This window comes from Oreochromis aureus, linkage group 18 (assembly GCF_013358895.1).
Source record: "Oreochromis aureus strain Israel breed Guangdong linkage group 18, ZZ_aureus, whole genome shotgun sequence".
Taxonomy (NCBI): Eukaryota; Metazoa; Chordata; class Actinopteri; order Cichliformes; family Cichlidae; genus Oreochromis; species Oreochromis aureus.
Window position 1 is genome coordinate 28424162 of NC_052959.1, and position 19241 is coordinate 28443402.

The 19241-nt window shown below is 41.1% G+C and overlaps 1 protein-coding gene across 1 annotated transcript in view; it reads right to left on the reverse strand.

The window, feature by feature from the left end:
* The window catches only part of LOC116331633 (neuropilin-1a-like), a 95778-nt gene that overhangs the window by 64897 nt on the left and 11640 nt on the right, over nt 1-19241 (reverse strand). Inside the window, exon 3 of the mRNA XM_031754377.2 lies at nt 1472-1653. Coding sequence (XP_031610237.2) covers nt 1472-1653 — 182 coding nt within the window. The remainder of the gene's footprint in view (nt 1-1471; nt 1654-19241) is intronic.

Genomic DNA, 19241 nt, shown 5'->3' on the forward strand with positions numbered 1-19241 from the left:
TGGCCTGCAGCTATAGAGGTCACTGTACCAGAGGTTCAGCTACAGCTCTCAGGCAGACAAACCCAAAAATATTGTTAAACCCTAATTTTAGAGAAAGCCTCTTGCAGGGAGCGAATTCCAGGTTTTATTGAGTGTTGACGTGTTGCAGCAGGTTGGTACAGTTGCACACCTTTTAATGCTTATTGGTGTTAATAATAGATGCACTTCCATACTTTTGATTATTTTCAGGTCATTTCTTATCTCTGTTAGTGTCATGATTACATTAACATACAAATTGGTTTTTACTCACTGCAAAAATAATACGCATGAAACATCTACACAATCAGTAAGAAAAGACTTTCCTGATTTTATAATTTATCAACTTTACAAAGCAAGTGTCACAAACATGTTGACACCACTATTTAAAAAAGTGCTTTTTGCAGAGTTTTTGGTAAATCACTTCATTTAAAGGTCACTCCACTGACTGTCCAGTCATGTCCAGTTTTAAGTTTAGGTCAAGGTTGGGCTCATAGTGTCACGGCTTGCTTTTATTTTCTCTTCCAAGTATGTTTCTTTAACCTGGAAGCTTTTTTGTGTTACTTGTGGTTGCTATGGTTACTTGACCAACTTCTTCCTGTTTTACTTCCTTTTAGTAATCCATAGATTATATAAAAATGACCTCTGGGTGTGAAAAGTGGAGCCAGTGCAAAACTTACTCGAATCTGCATTCCTACTAAAGGCCACCAGGGGGTAACTAATGGCTACTAATGTGGATACACAAAAAACCTGAGTGCATTACTTAATTTACGATGTTAATAAATATTCTCCTAATGGGTTAAAGTGTCTGAGTTGCTAGTTTTACATCCTATTAAATACAATCTGATGTTCATTTGGTAAATTATAGTCTGATTTAGAGTAAAGCAGAGGATACGCAGGGTATGCCACAGGGCATGGCTACATTGTTACTGAAAAGTCACTGTGTCCCTTACTTGCTACATTCAAACACATAGGTCACATGATTGTGGTCTTTTTTATATGCAATCTGAAATAATATGATTGCTTCAATGGAGCTCAAAATTCAACTAAGTTTGCAAAATTACTGCGACAAGTGGTTACCATAACTACCATAAAATATAGGCTGCCTTTGCCTTTCAGTCACAGCGGGCAGGTATAGCGATTTTGTTCAATTTGTCATCTGCTCCTGCATTTTTCCACCCTAATAATATGTTAAATGGCTAAAATGGTGTTCAATTCAGACTTTTTCCCATTATGTATGACAAGGTGATATATAAAATTGATCCAAGAGCAACAGAACAATCACCTGGATATCTAAAACTACATTTGAATTTAAAGGGGCCATTTTTCACCAGGCGTATTCAGCACATTCATTTATGGATTTATGTAAAACAGCAGAGCCATTCAGCTCATGCTTTTACTGCTGCTGAGCAGATAAGGCAAGGACATCACAGCAGTTCTGTTTGAAACTACACACCTGTCTTGAAGACCTCATAGCGAACAGAGAATCCCGCCCCGTGGGTCTCGTAGTCAGAGACAAACTTGATGAGGAGCTGCCCCCCGGTGGAGATGATCGGAGACGGTGCGATTTTCCCGCAAAACTTTCCCAACATGGGCGAAGACTCGTCGCCGCCATTGTAAACTTCCACATAGTCGTACCTGTGGGGGAATCAGAGGAGATGCATGTTTAGATTTATGATCCTGCAAAACAACAACAGCAGCTGTGCACGACTTTGACTTTGAATTGTTGAGACTGAGGATGATTTTTATGTTCCTGTTGATTTGCTTATTAGTGATTTGAGGCATTTTCCTGATTATACGTGGGACTGCCAGCTTACTGCAAATGTTTAATGAGGAGGGGAAGTGAATTTGTCTTCACTTCCCCTCCTTGCTGTTTGGCACACAATAGTAACTCAATGCATCCCTGTTGTAAAAAGGAAATGAAATAAAAACTCCCACAATGCAAGAACAGGTCCTGTCTTGTGTTGCTGAGACAGATTTATCTATTCTTGAATGCATTTTCATAAATACTTTGATTCCGACTGCTCGAGGAGCTGAAGGGACACGCCCATACTGTGAAACCACAACAAAGGAAGAGCATATTTGTCTTTCTCAAACATGTTTTGTTGACACTAAGAGCTTCTGGATTTTGACTGAATCGAGGCGTTTCCCCAAATACCATCTCAGCTGGCTGGCTTTGTTTGAAATGTTTGGGGTTTTTGTCCTTATAGCTAATACTGTTGCAGGATTAAACGGTCTCAGCTGGATAATGTGCTCTGATGCAGTATTGTAATTAATGACGAATGTAACTGTTTGCTTAGATTTAGAGCCGGTATCTGGATTGGCTGTGTAACAACAGGTAGCTTACAAGGGAGTATGATATTAAATAACTCAACCTCAAAAATGGCGTATGGATCAGACTTGTGTGACTCTAGGACCTCTGCACATTCATATAAAAATGATCTTTGCTTAAATCTAACCCCACGTTGGGATCCATATATTCACTGGACTTCATCTAGAGTAAAAAAACAAAAGACTGCGCATGTTGTTTCTTTTCACGATGATAAGAAAACATCAGCTCTGTCTCAAGTATGTGTGGGTAAATGAAAAGAGAATCAGATGTAGGAAACTGTAGCGTGAACAGAATCTATGAGATCGGACATGAGGCTCCTCCGTCTGGGAGTCAGAGGGAGACCACAGAGAGAAAGAAAGAGGCAGAGATAACAGGAATATGAACACATGGCAGGATGAAGCACCGGGAGGCTGCAGGGATCCCACCGAGCGCACCGAGAGACTTCATCAGTCTCTGCCCTCAGCGTGGACCTCCCACCACCGCTGCAGCGACTCATCCTTTACCAGCCGACACCCTTCTGTCCACCCACTGTCCGCTTTACAACATCTCAAGTGTGTGTGTGAGTGTGTAATCAGTAATACGTGTGTTTTTGTTTATCCAAGGCCATGTTGTGCCATATTCTGCACATCAACTCATGTTATTCAGCACCTTAACTACACTTTTAAGGGTAGAAATGAGTAAAAAGTGGATGTCTGGCTATATGAATACACTTGTAAGTGTGTGTATGTTATGATAATCATCTCTTTGTGCTACACAGGAGCTGAAATAAATAACTGGGCCTGAAGAAGCTGCACAGGTTGTCTGCTCAGATGCAAGCTGGTTGAACAGATTCAAGACCACATACACCAAATGTGACGAGCTCATGGTGAAAACAGGGTTTGAAAATGTAACATTTTCTATTCATATCAAATTGATTGCGTTCAGATCAGATTGGAGTAAGCTATAGTACAAAAAAGTACTGGTTTTAGTCATTTTGTCCTTGCTTGCTAGAAAACAGTTACGCCTTTATTATTAATTCACTGCCTAAGAAAGCAGATAATCCAAAAAGTGAGTGCTTTAGGGTCAAGGTCCATCTCCAGTGTTTGCTGAAATGCCTCAGGCTGAGAGAGAGGAGATTTTATGGTATTATTTCATATTGTTTTCTTTTTTATTACTTGTAAAATTGTTGTTTAATCTACACATTTTGTCAGCACTTTATTATAGTGCTAATATTCTCATTATCCATGCATTAAGGGCGATCGTGGCTCAAGAGTTGGCAGTTCTTCTTGCTTGGTCGTTGTGTCCTTGGGCAAGACACTTCACCTACTGCCTACTGGTGTTGGCCAGAGGGGCCGATGGCGCGATATGGCAGCCTCGCTTCTGTCAGTCTGCCCCAGGGCGGCTGTGGCTACAACTGTAGTTTGCCTTCACCAGTGTGTGAATGTGAGAGTGAATGAATAGTGGAATTGTAAAGCGCTTTGAGGGTCCCAAAAAGCGCTATATAAATGCAATCCATTATTATTATATCTGTGCACCTGGAAGCTGTGTGATGTTGTGTGAACTGGATTTCTTGTGTGCAAAAGTTTGATGGGCCTCCTTTACATCAGAAAAAAAGAAACATTGTTTATTTATGAAGCTCTTCTGCAAAGATTTCCAATATAGCATTAAGAATATCAGGACACAGGATACTCTCTGTACCTGGCATTCACACCCAGTTTGGAATTAACTATTTATTTCACAGGTTTTTAAAATGATAATATGTATGGATGTTACCAATCATATTCCTGATTTATCACTTCCTGAAGCTGTTTATTGCATCTGTATTATCTATAAGTCAGTTTGTTTCACTCTTGAGGAATAGATCCTGAACTCAGTGAAACAACCTGTTTAAAGAAGGGATTTAATAATAATTTAAGAGCGTGTGGATGCTGCACACAGAGGTCGGCACACAGGTCGGCCTCAGCCTAAACGCCACAAACACAATCTAATTGTGTGGGAAACACTGTTAAATTTCCTGTCTGGCTGTCATGGCAGGAAAACCCACTGGAAATCAGCTATACTGCTCAGACTGCCTCCAGCATCGGCGCTCAGAACATGTAGGACGGGAAAGAAAAAAAATCATTACTCACTATTCACTTGTTGGCCTTTTTATACTCTACTTTTCATGTCCTTGTTTTGACATGTATCTCTTATTATTGCTACAGTGTCTGAAAGCGTTAGTAGCTGTTTTGATTAGTGCTTTATAAATATTACACACAGCAGTAATATATGATGTACAAAGCCTCATCCTTTCAAGGCAGCAATGGAGGCAATTTGGGATAAGAAGAATCGGAGCTGATATGTGTAAAATAAAAGAGCTGCAGAGCTGGGACGTGATTGGTCTGTACGAGCTGTGCCGTCCTTGAGTAAGACAGAAAATCCATACGAGCTCTAGGGTTTCTGTTTTGAAGCAAAGTTTGACCTCTGACCTATCAGACAAGTTTTCTTGAGGAAGCTGGAAAGAATATGAAAATATTCCTTTAGCAGCTTGTTGGTCAGAAGCTCGTAGATAAGACTCACATTAATGAGAGTTCTTCCCCACAGTGATGCATATTTAAAACAAAAACAAGTTTCCCCAGATAACCACGACCAGTTTAATGCATTTGAACCAGAAACGATAAACACACCTATGGCTTTCGCACAGAAACTTAATCGGTGGGTTTTGACTGGAGCTCGTCTAGACTGTTAGCTTGACTCAGACTGCTGACTGATGATTTTCCTGATGGCTAAAAGCATTAGCGTGCAGGCAGAGAGCTTGTTAGGTAGTAGTTTTCAAAGAGTCTCCACGTCAGTCTGACAGCAGGGCTTTGTTTTCTGTCCTGTATCTGATGCAGACATCTTGATTTAAAGTTTTTTGGTCTCTTTGTGTTTACGGTGAGGGAAAAACAAAGCTCCTGTGTATCACTGTGCACAGATGTGAGGATCTTTCTAGATCTAATCTTGCAAATCACAGTGGTGATTACAGGTAAGGTCTTGAACAGGTCAGCAAAAGTCATTGAGAAAGTTATAAAAAATATCCTTTGGATATTTTATTTTCTAACTGTGTAAACTGGATTTATTAAAGAGCTTTTCTCACCTTTATTAGATGGTTAAAAGTGGAAATACAGACAGACAGGAGACACAGCATAACGAGGTAAAATAAAGGCTCATTTTAGACCAGGCTCTCCCAGGACACCTTTAAATCTGCAAACATTTAAGGACATTGGCTTTGTACTTTCATCCAGCCAACCGTAACACATTTCTAAAGAAATCATACAGGATCAGCTCCCAAAAAAATGCCACAAAATTCCGAATTTTACACCAGCAGGCAAAGTAGAAACACAGTCAAAGCCCAAAGCTGCCCAGACGTAGACTCTCTAAGCTCAGTGAATTAACAGGCCCCAAGTTATTTAACTAATACGCCTATTACGGCAGCAAAAACCTCTAAAAACATGATTATGAAAAGACAGCAGCATTTTATAAAAAAAATGCTTTTAATTTTAATGTTGTGAAATTTACAGTAGCTCTCAGACAGCTCAGGGGACAGATGATGTTTTCTGTGTTTAAACTGGGATACGTTCGCCTTGGGTGTACAAAATCTGCTCTCTTTCTCCTTTTGTCTCTGGTCTTACTCTGCATGCGTTCGCAGACGGCTTTACATGCCCGGTGAGAAATGGACTTAAGTGCTCACTTGTAAAGTCTTAGTGCCGACGGTGATGTGTAGGTGATGGCATTTTTATTCATAGCATCAAACTTCCACCCAGCTCCTCCACCTCTCCCTCCCTTGTCCTCCCCTAGAAAGGCTCATAAAATAACAGGGAGAGAGAGGCGCACAGAAACTGTGTGTGTGGCTGCATGCAGATGGCTACACTCACTCCCTCAGTCACTGCAGCCAGTCCTGCAGGCAGTGAGTGTTTGCACAGACAGCCCGTTTAATGAAGTGGGTCTGTCTCTTCACACTCTAGTTAAGGAGAGTCTCTCAGTCTTCAGCCCTGCAGCCTCCTCTCCATCCCCTCACATCACTCATTAACCACACCGGCTATTCATGCCCTCCGAATGCAGCTGTCCGTGGCAAATGCCTTGCTCAAGGGCAAAAATGCTTGGCATTCCATCTGGAGGGCCAAGAGCAGATGTTTAAATTAACATTTTATGCAATTAATGGACGCACTTACTGATCGTCATGTATAGAACAGGAAGCGCATGTTAAGGTTAATAAGCAAGTAGAAGCAGAGCAGAGGAAGGTGAAAAGGTGGATAATAAAGTCGCAGGAGCTTCAAGAATTAAACAGTTTCATAAGAAATGTGCGATCCTTTTTGGCTACTTTATAGCACAAAGAACTCATAATTTAACAAAATTCAGTGTAAGCTAATAATTGTGCAATTTCCACCTCAGAAAATTAAGGGAGTGTGCCCCAAGGAGCCAGGTCTGTCACTTTTATAATTACGGTTTGATTTGATTTGCCAAAGATGAAAGAAGCTGAAGGTTAAGATTAAACTGGTCTGCATCTCTTTTTTGGACGCACTTTCTCAAGTTTCTAAATACGTTTGCAGACTATGACTATTGAAAGTTTATGAATTCCTTTGAAAAGTCTTTACAGATATTCACGTGACATATATAACCACCTGACAAAATCTATATGGCGAGGAAGCTACAGTCTTAACTGCATAAGAAAATGACTAAGCGGTGATACTGTGAGTACCAGTTCAGTTCACTGGGTGAGCAGGTGATGTTACCGAGAGTAAAACAATGATGGTCCAGAAGAGGTCATTCAAACAATTGATTTTAATGAATGCACGCAGCGTGGAGAGGTGCAAACTGCAAAACAGTTGTACATCTCACCCAAAATACACTCTAGATTGCTTTTATAACATCAGGGTATTGTAACGCCCTTCTTGCGTTTACAAGCACATAATTTGCATGTACAGAACATTCATGTATTTTAAGAATTAACTGCAACATAGAGGTTCCTCCTTGTGGCATACTCTTCCGAATATAGTGATGACCTAAGGCCTTCGAGGTCACCATGGACTGGACATCCTTCCGTCACCTGTAACTAAGCAAACTCAAATACCACAAGAAGCTGAATACATTCAGGCCTTTGCTCAGCTACTATTTTACTGTAACAATATACTCAGCATATGAGTTATGATATATATATATTTAACTCAATCATTTTAAAGTAGTTATACTGCACCTGTAATAAACATGTTAATATTTGATTATGATAACCCCTATAATATAAATTATAACATAATGCCAGCAGCTTCAATAAATGCTTGGATGAAATGATAATTAATGCAATGACAAGATGATGGTTATGTAAAATAGTCCCTATAATTCTACAGTGACCATATGCCACACGGTCGGAGTGCAGTAGGGTTTGAGTCCGACCCATGGCCCTTTGTGGTGTGACTTCTCTATTTTTCCATCTTTATGTCTTTAAAACTAAACAAAGTTGAGACCTAACGTTTGGTCTTAACCTAACAGCAGTAACAATAACGCTATATTTTAAATGATGAGAAATGGGCAAGTGACAACTTCCAGAACTGAAAAATAACGATTATGCAGAGGTGTCAAAAACTGCAGCTACTCCAGTGGCCACAAGAGCCTCTAAGACTCTAAATCTCCAAATTCAGCAAAATAACATGTTTACAGCTTGGTACAAAGAAAGGTTTAGTACAAAGTAGCTAATTTCTCCCTTTATAACACTGGTATGGGGGTGAGCTGCTGTTATAGCTCATCTGTTCGGATTTAGTTAAAGATTAAAATCTGGGCGTGGCCACTTTAACAAATGTGTCAGCACAGGCAGCAGCTAAAATGGATAGCTTGGCCTATGCTAGTCCCATATGTCTATTATTTATGCGCAATAACAACATGCACTTGCATAGAGTCTATGGAAACGGGGCGGCTAGCATTATCAAAATTTCTAACAGGCCTAACTGGGAAAACAAAAATGCGATTTCACTGATTAGAAATAATTTCCATTCAGTTGAGAAACCAGCTAAAGCAAAACAAATAAACGTGTCACAGTATCACCCTCGCAGATAAGTAATCTTTGTTACAGTAAGCGCAAAGAAAACTGTTGAGAACAGTGACCATTTAGTTCTTCCAGTGCTGCCAAATTTAACACAAATGAGGATGTGGCAGATTACCACTTAAAATAAATAAGATCCAGACATGGAATGGGAATTTTTCACACAGCCCCGAATTCTTTCTCACCTCTTTCCCAAGCTACTGGAGTGCTGAATTGTAAGCATGCACCCTCGTTCTGCTCTCCAAATGCATTACAACTCATTAACATGCTCATGGTGCTGTGTTGTATTGCATTACCCCTGTGGCTAACTTCTTACAGCACATCTGGAACATATCACAGGAGCATTTACAGAGTGAACTTTGAGCTGTTGCTAAATTCACCTCCTGCAAGGCGAAGCTGAAGCTGGGAATGACTCAGTGTTTCTGCAGAGCGCTGTCACACCTTCTTCTTTGACATCCCTTTATTTTAACCAGATCCCTTTCCTTTCGTCTGGATCCCTCTGTGCAAACACTGTCTGCGCTCCACCTTCCTCTCCAGACATTCAAAGGTTCTTCCAAAAGCTTCTCTTTCAGTCATTTTCAGGTGGTAAAGTTTGATAAAGTACTATAATAAACTTTTTGGCATGCCCACTTTTCTCCGACAGCACCCATCTACTCCTGTCTCATCCAGTGATTTCCCTCATTAGCCTTTTAACAACCTCAGCAAAATATTTTTGGACTCAGCAGCAGACTGAGAGCCATTGTGTCGATAACACTAAGACAGTACTCTGTTTTTAAAAGGGTATCATGCCCTGTTCTCTAAATTTAACAGGTATTGTCATGCATCATCGTCATCATCGTTCAACGGGCCTAAAACAAATTGCATAACGCAACAGTTTTTCCTTTCACACCCAAACAAGTCTACTTTTAATGTATTAAGCAGCTAAAGCTGCCAAACTGTATATCCTGAATAATTACCTGAAAATCCGTCAATACAAATTCCCTTCACCTTTGTAAACAAGAACTGCACTGAATAATAGGCAAAATTGTCAGCAGCCTTTACATCAGAAGTTCTCTTCTGTTACATCCTGTTTCCTGTTCATGAGTCATTTAGGTCTCATAACTGAGGCTTTATGCCAGAAACGATGGCGCACACACCTTGAATGCTACATTTGATCTGTGCAGCATTTCCTCACAAAGGAGAGAGGTGCATCTAGTTAAACTAGGTGTAAATAATGGATGTTGCTCACTGGTTTGTGAAGTTCCACACTGATTTTAGCATTTTGGCTGATGTTGTTTTGCCTTTATGGAGCCAGAAGTCAGCATACTTGAAGACGGTGAATAAATTATGAGCTAATGCGTGCTAGTTTGTTTAGCAAGGTGCAGCCATAGTTTCCTCCACCACAGAATTCAAATAATTTGGTAATATTCATATTGCACATTCATATAAATCACATACAGATGTATGACTTGAATTAGCACAGGTTATGCCCACCTAACCCGTTCTCACTCCCAACGCGTAATATACCAACGATTCGTCACGTCCCGAGGCGTTCCATGAGAACGTTCCTATGCTACGCGCTGGACTGTGGAAATCGAATAAAATGACGCTCCCGCGGTAACACACATTCAGCCTTAACCTTATCCCTAATCTTCACCACCACCTTAATCGTGTTAGATAGTGTTTTCCAAAGTGATTTAAGCAAAATAAATGTACGTGTAGATTCATTCTAAACGGTTCTCATGTTTCCTCATTTTTCTGAACTCGTAATAAAGGGACATGTTGGGTGGCCGGAAGCGTAATATACTGACGATTTGTCACCTAGCATAAAATGTTACACTTTGGGAGTGAGAATGTGTTGGCCCACCAAATAGCTACTGGTTACAGTCACCTGTATCAGCATCCACTTATCAAACAGGCTACACGCCTAATCATAAAACAATTAAGTCTATTAGTTATTGACACAGCTAAACTGTTGACATGTACATTAAGAAAACATATGGAGTGAGAACAAAACTGTGGAAGCTAAAATTGTTTTTGCACCAAGCAAGGAGAACGACCGTTTCTGCTGTGAAGCTGGAGAGTTTAACATGGGAGTCAATGGATTGTGTGATTTGCAAAGCCAACTTTAACCTCCTAAGACCCGAACTCTTTCATGGCATACATTTTTAATTTCTCTTTGATATTTGGACATATTGGGACCCAATGAATATAAAAACAAATAATTACCAGATTTTTAATCTGGTAATTATTTACCTGATTTTTGTTTCTATGAAAAATGAGAGCCACATATGAGGATATTCGTTTAGAATTCCAATAGAACAGTATGTCCTCGTAAATGGATATCAGGTCCTTGTAGAGCAAAATTTAGTATTTTGGTCTAGACAACCCAAACTATGACATCCACATATGTGGACGCCAGGTCCTAGGAGGTTAAGTGGCCAATTGAAGAACTTCCCTGTTGGTTCAACCCTGGGGGCACCACTCAGTGTTGTCTAAGCTTGACTGGAAAAATAATATGTGAGGAAGGACATAAATGTTCTAACGTGGTCCCCAAATTCTCTTGGATTTTGTGCATACCACTGAACGTCTGTCGATAACAAGCTTCTTGAATAAACAAAGTCAAAACTGTCCATTAAAACATTGTTTTCTCAAGTGTTTTTGTTGCTTCAGAAAAACAGACTTACGCTCGTTCTCCCAGGATTTAAACTGACCTCGAATCTCTAAATTACACGTCTGACCCTCAACTCTAAACTGAGTCAACTAATTTAATGGCTTTCCTTATTGATAACAGCTTTCGTCCCTAAATGCAAGCCAGGCTCCCACAGTGTGACTCTGTGAACACATTTTTGTCCTTGTGAGTAATGCGCACACACTCGCACGCGCACACAGGGGGATGCTGAAGGCTACAATGTTCCGATTTTGTAATACATGAGTGGTTTCTGTGTTTAACCGATAAACTCAGCCTGACCAGTCGCTCTGCTGGGAGGCTACAGATGGCACATGTGTGTGCGTGTGTGTAGTGTCTGAGCGCGTGAGCAGAAAACACACTACGATGCCACCTGTCATCACAAACACACACCAGTCCATCCCTCTCCGTTTATCACCTCCTCCGTGTTCATCAAGAAATCGACATCATCTCCCGCTCACTGTCTTACTCACTCGCTGCGGCTCAACTCATCTCCTTACAATACTCTTAGTCATTCTTCTACTCACGCTCACGTACTTTGCATAAATACTCACTTGCATTCATGTCATCCAATTACTCACAACACACGTGTCCATTTTTTAAAATTAGGTTCTCCCTAACTGACACAATATAATCCTTAACAGCCCCACTGTCACAGACTGACTCGGTACAACTGCAACATGACTGTTAGATGCCACCAAATCCTTTCAGGCATGCAAACCACAGGCCTTCCAACATATTCTCAACCCAGTGCATCAAACGCTGTCATTTCTTTCAGTAGCCATTAGTGTCACAGAGAGAAGCTCGAGCTTCGGCGTCAATGCCTTGATCCACTGGGCATGCCCGGGACGATCAAAGCTAATGGTTCTGTTTGAAAAAGTGACAAAATATGCAAGACAGTAAGTAGAACAAAAAGAATATGTCATGGTCTCTGTGTGTGCCCAGCTCTACAAGGCGACGTGTTTGTTTTAAAGTTTTTCTCTCTCGTCGCTCTGCTTGGGCGGACGCACCTGTTTCCAATCACGCATCAATCATGTTAGTCCTGAAAGGCTAGGCAGCGCCTGTACCACCTACGACAACTGAGGAAGTTCAGAGTCTCTCCAGAGATCCTCAGGACTTTCTATACAGGCGCTGTGTAGAGCATCCTCACACAGACCATCACATCCTGGTATGGGAACAGCTGTGTCAAGGACAAAGAGCTCTTCAGAGTGATCCGTACAGCAGAACGCTGCTGCAGGACTGCTCTCCCCTCCCTACAGGACATTCACACCAGGAGATGCTGGTCCAGAGCAGCTCAGATATTGAAGGACCCGTTCCACCCCAGCAATAAACTGTTCCAACTTCTGCAATCAGGCAGAAGGTTCGGCACCATCTGGGCAAGAACAGAGAGGCTCAAGATGAGTGTCTGCCCTCAGGCCATCTGTGTGTTAAATCAGGACATGCCCCGCCCCCAATCAACCATTCCGGAAAGTAATGCTTGAATAAAATAATTATTTTTGACCACACTGAGTCTGGTTTTTCTCGGTCAGTAAAAGAATATCAAAGAACCAGATTTGATACTGACTGAGACACATTCTCATATCACGCCTGATCCTCTGGCTTCACTACAGCACAAGTCACTTTAACACTCCACTCACACTATGTACATTCCCAAATTTTGAACTGTAAATTTCCAGATTGTTTTATTTAATTTAATTATCTTAATGTATATAATTTATTCACTGCCTGCACATAATGCCCTTTTTGTATATATTTACTTACTTACTGTATATAATATTTTCTCTCTCTTTTTGCACAGGCAAGGCGCGTATCAGGACACATTTCACTGCGTGTTGCACTTGTATAACTATGCACGTGATAAATAAAAGATCTTGAATCTTTCTATGCCACGTCTTAAGGCCGGGGCTTGGAGTCGCTTGTCGCTGGATGATTATGCTAGACACATTAGTGTAAAATCCCGGCTTCGTGAAAATTAGAAGACGTTTCCTTCGCGAGTTTGTTTCCTGGTTGTGACCTCCGTCTCTTGTGAACAGTTTCCCCGGACCCGCCCTCTAACCCTGCCTTTTGGAACCCTGAGCGTGAGTTGTTTGGCGTGGCTGTGTGAAGATTTCCCCCCAGCGGAGCGAGCGAGTGTGGAAGGAGCGTGTGGAACTGTGTTTGGAATACGAGTGTGAGAGGACCTGTGGACCCCTGGGACCCCCGACTTCTCCACACCTGTATATATTCTGCACCTGGTATTTCTGTGAATAAAGAACTGTTTAATTGTGACTTTCAGTCTGTGCCCGAGTCCCATCCGTTCACCGTGACAGAATAGTGGTGTCGTCGGCTATCGACAGAGAGACGGGTTTTTCTCCCATTTGTTTTCCCCGTTTCCTTTCATTCGAACCTGATATTTGGTAGAAAACGATGGACTTTCTGGGTGTGATAAGTGAAGCAAATGTTGAAGTGCCTTCTTTGGTGCCAAAAGAGTTCTGGTTGCATAGAAGACTTTGGAGTCGAGTCAGAAGTCTTTGGAGTCAGAAATGAGGATTATCCAGGCAGTGCTCATTGGCTAGCAACTTGTCAATCCCAGTGTCCTCAGTTTGACAGTCAGATCCACCCCTCACTAAGCTGGTTAGGGTATGAATGCTCATGTTGAAGCTTCCTAACATGGCTTCTTTAATATGAAAACTGCACATGGAAAGATGGTGCTATAGTGGTGCTGAAGGTGTTAAAATGTGATGCCAAGCTGTGCTAACCAGGACAAAAGCTGCTCTCAGTGTTACAGTGCATCAGCAGAGGACTCCAGCTCGGAGAAAATTGCCTGGCTCTGAGACTGTGCTGGTTCTTCACCAGATGTGTTGATGAACGTGTATCATTGCTTCTTGAATATCCTTTTTTATATGGTCCAAAGATTATGCATGTAAGGGTTTAGAGAAAGCGGTTGGCAAGTCTACAGTGACAAGTAAAATATGTGGTGTCACACATTCATCACTTCTACCCGACCCAGCAGCTTATGCCAGCCTTGAGATTAAGAATAGCATCAGAAAAAATGACCTAACTCTCAAATTCAGCAGTTAAGGAAACACTTATCACAACACAACAGTTATTTCACATCTAACAGACTTAGGTGATCGATGACCATGGCTGCTAATCAAATACCCTGAACCTACATGCAAATTTGGTCCTAGATGACAAATTGTTTATGAGACTCTGTCACTGAGGTATGATGATGAATCTCAAAAACTGAGAAAACATATTAAAGCAAATCCAATTTAAGCCAATAGGATTAAACAGTCACAAGAAGTTTGCCCAAAAAATAAATTGGGCCAAGCAGCCAAAGTATGAATATCCTCATCCTTCACCTCGACCGCGCAGATACAAAGCCACGGCAGCGCAATCCTTCTGGGAAATTAAAACGGAGGCGAGGAGGAGGTGGAATTTGTTCTCATTTAGGAAGCCTTAATCCAGCAGAAAGGGGAAAGAGAACACCGTTTTCCCCTCCGCTTTCTTAGACAGACTGTTTAGGGACCCAGAAGGATGAAATAAGATTTGCTGCAAACTCGTCGGTGTTTAATGTGGAAAAGTTGAAAAGAACGAACGTCAGAGTCGACATTTTGGAGAGTAGGAAAGTTATTCTGTTGCTTGAAGTGCTTTTGTTTTATGAAAAAAAAGATGAGCTACAGCCTGTATGTTTTATACAAGTAATAAAAATCCAGGTGTTTCCTGTGAGCGCAGAAAACGAGATAAAGTTTAATCAGCTTCATAAAATTTGCTACATCCTGAGTACGCCTGGGTAACTTTAGACTTCAATAAACACAGCAGGGCGTTTCTGAGTCTGAATCCTGAAAAACTCCAAACTTCTCACTTTGTACCTGAGAGATCTGAGAGGAAAAAGACCCTTTGTCAACCGACACTCAATCCTCACCTCTCTGAAGTGATCCAGGGTCAAAGCAATAAACACACTGTCACTTCCACTGCACTTTGACATGTGTTAGCACTCGACAAGTTCATTTGCATTCACAGAGAGGCTTTCCTCACTATACATTCTCCTCTCTAGTTTCCAAAAACACGTGAGATTAATTATCCAACCCTATTCAGACACAAATATAGAAACTCTAGCAGGGATTGTTCAGTGTGCAGCGATGGATGCTTGCTGACAGACAGACATGGAGGCAGATAGAGAGATAAAGAGCAAACACTCGGAGGCTGCGAAACAGTCTTCATTCTGACAGAAAGATGATACCGAGCAGAACTGCCTCCTGGTGTTGGGACTTAATGACTAACATTTGGAAAATAAACCAAGTTATATGGAGATTAGCCCATTTGCAAAATTGGCTTTTCAGTAATAAAAGCATAAACATCCAAATCAGTCTCGTGTTATTTGAGGATTACTGTTTCTGGAGCTCCACGCTAACACTTTAGCAAGATGAATAACAATAGGATTAGAGTTTTTAAAACAACAGCATGTTCTAATTGGAAAGCTGAAACATTTCTCATCATTCAACAACCAAAAAGTTGATGCACATTCTCCAAAGAGCCAAATAGAACTACATTCTCCTCATTCATTTAACACTAATCGCCATTTCTCATAATAAAAATGCTCGGCAGTTATAACCGACGTGTCTTATCTGTTCATCTAAACACGTCAACTATTGCCTGTTATTGCTTAAAAAATGTGCACTATACTAAATGTTAGCAAAGAACAGCAGAAAAAAAATATCTCTGGTGACTAATGCAGCATTTCCTGCTGAGTTTCCTTGATTCATCAGTCTAATTCAAAACTACTTACAGCTCATTATGCAGTCACCTACCCCCACTCACTGTGCTTTGCAAAGTATGCAAAAGTTAAACTAAGAAAGACACAGACACACTGCACTAAAGTTTATTCACATGAAAGTAAAGTATTAAGTTATTCTCAAAGTTGTTCTAGATAGTAGCAACAAACATTGGGAGAAATCACTGGTTTTCTTTGGGGCCACATTTGAACTTGAATGGTGGCATCGATTCTGGTCTGGCTGCTTTAACTCAGCCGCAGGTTCACCTTATATTGGCCAAATGTCAGGTAGGTTATGACACTGTAGCTCACAAAACATTTGCTGTTGTTCATGTCGAACGTAGCTCAAGACTTTTGCAAATGAGCTGTAAGTGCAATAAGTAGTTCAGATTAGGCCCAAATGTGTCTGTTAGCTGGGCTGTGTCAACACAATGAATACATTCATTCATACATGCATGCATTGGTCCAGTTTTTAATTTGTGCATATATCTGTGTGTGTTTTTGCTTATGCCTCCCACACATTTCCGTCTGTTTATCATCTGCCTGCAAGATGTGTATGCATGTGTATGTTCTGTCTCATTCAGAGGTCACCCTGGATGTTTCCACCCAGACAGATACAACACATTCCTTTACATGCTAAAGAAGAAAAAGGCTATTGTCCATCCCGCAACTGAACTGCCATTCAGACTGTACTGAGGGTTGGTTCCCTGTTACGCATATTTAAAAGCCTCTCAAGCTGCTCGTCCTCCCTGAAGGGGGTCAAAACACAGTTTGACCCCTTGACTGACCTCTAACCCTCGTATCCCGAGCCTGACCTGTCCTTGTTTTCACAGAAGTCGGATTGAAACTGATGCAGGAGGAGTGAAGTCGTTACATTTGGTGATGAGTAGTAGTGCAGTCGCTTTGATTTTTATGCATTTAACAAACAAATCACAAGGACTTTTTTCTCTCTCTCTAAAGACATGTTTGGAAATCCTATTTTAGAGGTGTCTCAAAGTTCACGTAGGGGCATTTTTACACCACAGCCAACTGCTGGACCAGACCCCGTTTTCCCTCAGAGCTTTGCTGAAGTGTGAAAGCTGCTCTCGCTGGACTTCAATCCAGAAAAACTGTCTTAAGCAGATTCTGTGCTATCGGGAACAAATAATCCAGAAGTAAAGGGCAAAAATGAAGAGACTGTGAATTGCATTTGTACAAAAATCCAGAGCAGCAGATTTCAACTTTGATTGCAACACAATTCTATGTTGCAATCAACATACAGAGAAGAATCTTGTGTATCAAAACAAACCTGAATAATCACTTAAGCCTAGCTAAAACCTGAAAACCTCTTAAGATTTAAAGGAAGCCATATCCAACCAGCACCACATGAAATATAATCCTAAAGGCGATGCTTATACTTAAACGCCTCTTAGGATAAAAATCGCCAAACTTATTCAACCCATCTAGCAATTTATGAAACATTTATTCACTACCATCTGTCGTTTTAGTGCTTACTGTGTATCAGATATACTGAAGTTGAACAGAAGATTAGATAACAGCCAATGGAAGCTTTGTGAAAAAAGAGTTCAAAACAAGCTTTATCGTCACCGTTAAATCCAGCTGTTTACTCTGATGGATGCCCACTGTTGCCCTCTGATGTATAAGTGTGTGAGTGTGTGTTGCTTTGAGGACATCTGGAGTGTATCAGCGAGTGTGTCCTGTAAATCCTGTGATTGCAGCTGTGTGTGTGTGACATTGTCGACTAGGTTCCCCCTTTCTCCCCCCTGCAAGCTCTCTCCCTGTTAATCTGCTCGTTAAGGATCTAATCTGACATGTGTTTTCATTTGTGTGTGAAAGTGTGAGTGTCTGTCTGTGTGTGTAGTTCACTGATGAGTCCACAATGGCTCTGATTACATTCACACCATATTGTTAGTTTTATTGCGCGTGTGTGTGTGCACGCACTTGACTTTGTGTTTGCATAGCTCGTATGTGCGCTGTTGTTTAATGCCTGCCTTGATACAGTCAGTGTGAATCAGTGTTTCCATATGTGAGGGCTGATTCACAGAATTCGGGGCCTGTAATTGTTTAAAAAGGCAAATCTAAACAATATTAACTTACATAAGAGAAACAATAGCAGGATTCAGAGTTCACCCTTCCTCCTATTACACAAATATTTGCTGCTGAAAGAGAGAAGTCAGCTGGTGAAAGTCTGTTTGTTCGCCAGTGTTTAACCTCTGTTCTTACTGTGATCTAAATGGTGGATGTCAATTATTGCATTCACGGCTAAATAAATTCTAAAAACCTCGCACCAGCCAGCTCTGTAAATCTGTCAGTTATTGTAAAGTGCTTTCATGTGCTTCGGTGTGTTTTTCCTAAAAGAAATATTTATTTTTTCTTTTAAGGGCCTCAAAAAGATCCAATCAACCAAACAATCACCATTAAATAACGCAAAGGCTCTGAGTTCTTTGATTGAGGTGTCTCCTTATGCTCTTTGTAGAGGTTTCCTTGTATTGCTTGTTTTTTTCCTGCATGGCTTTTTTTTGAGTGTGAGGTGTCCTTAAAGCTGTCACACATTTTGCATGATTCCCATGAGCTTATCAAAACTTCTAAATCCTGCATAATCTTATAAATTTAATCTGAAGCTCCTAATTAGGAGGCACGAAAACAGAAAACTCAGTTTCACCCTAGGTGGTCAGGTTACCCCTGTTAGTTCTCTTATGGCTTGCAGTTAATGGATATATGAGATCTTTGAGAAGTTACGTGCAATATCTGGTAAACAACAGAGATGAGGACTCTCTGTTTTCTGGTTGTGCATGCTAACACATTTCTATCTAAGGCCACTACATCTCAGTTATTCTGGGTGCCCACTGACCCTTTTTAAAAAGCCGATTCTTACACCATCGTAGATATCGCCTTCTCCGATAATGTGGTGCAGATAAAGGCAAATGCTGGTAAGCTATAATTTGGCCAGTTATCGTTTTGTGTTTGTTTTTTGTCAAACAGGGCCGAGAGCTCAGGTTGCACGCGGTTTAAAGTTCACTATCATTTGTCAAATCAAGCAGAGAGGGAGAGCATATGGCGAGCAGGGGAGAACGTGGGATGAAAACATAGCAAGTGCACACTGAGTTCACAGGGAGAAGAGAGCAAGACGACGGACAGAGAAAAAGAAAGTAATGGCAGGAGAGGACTGGATCAAAGAAGTGACAGAACAGCCTGAGGGTGGAGGAGGTGGAGGAGAAACAGTGAGAGGTCTGTCGCTGAGGTCAGGATCAGACTGACCGTGCCAACCAGCATGACGCTCGCTGTCTCTCTGAGTATATTGGTGCACTTCTGATCTCTTTTTTATCCTTCTCTGCTTTTATCGCTTCACTCTCTAACCTTTGGCTTAATCTTCATCTCTTCTTATGAAGCAGATTTTCCCCTTTCTATGAAAAGCTGAACGTTTTTGTGACCACACAGG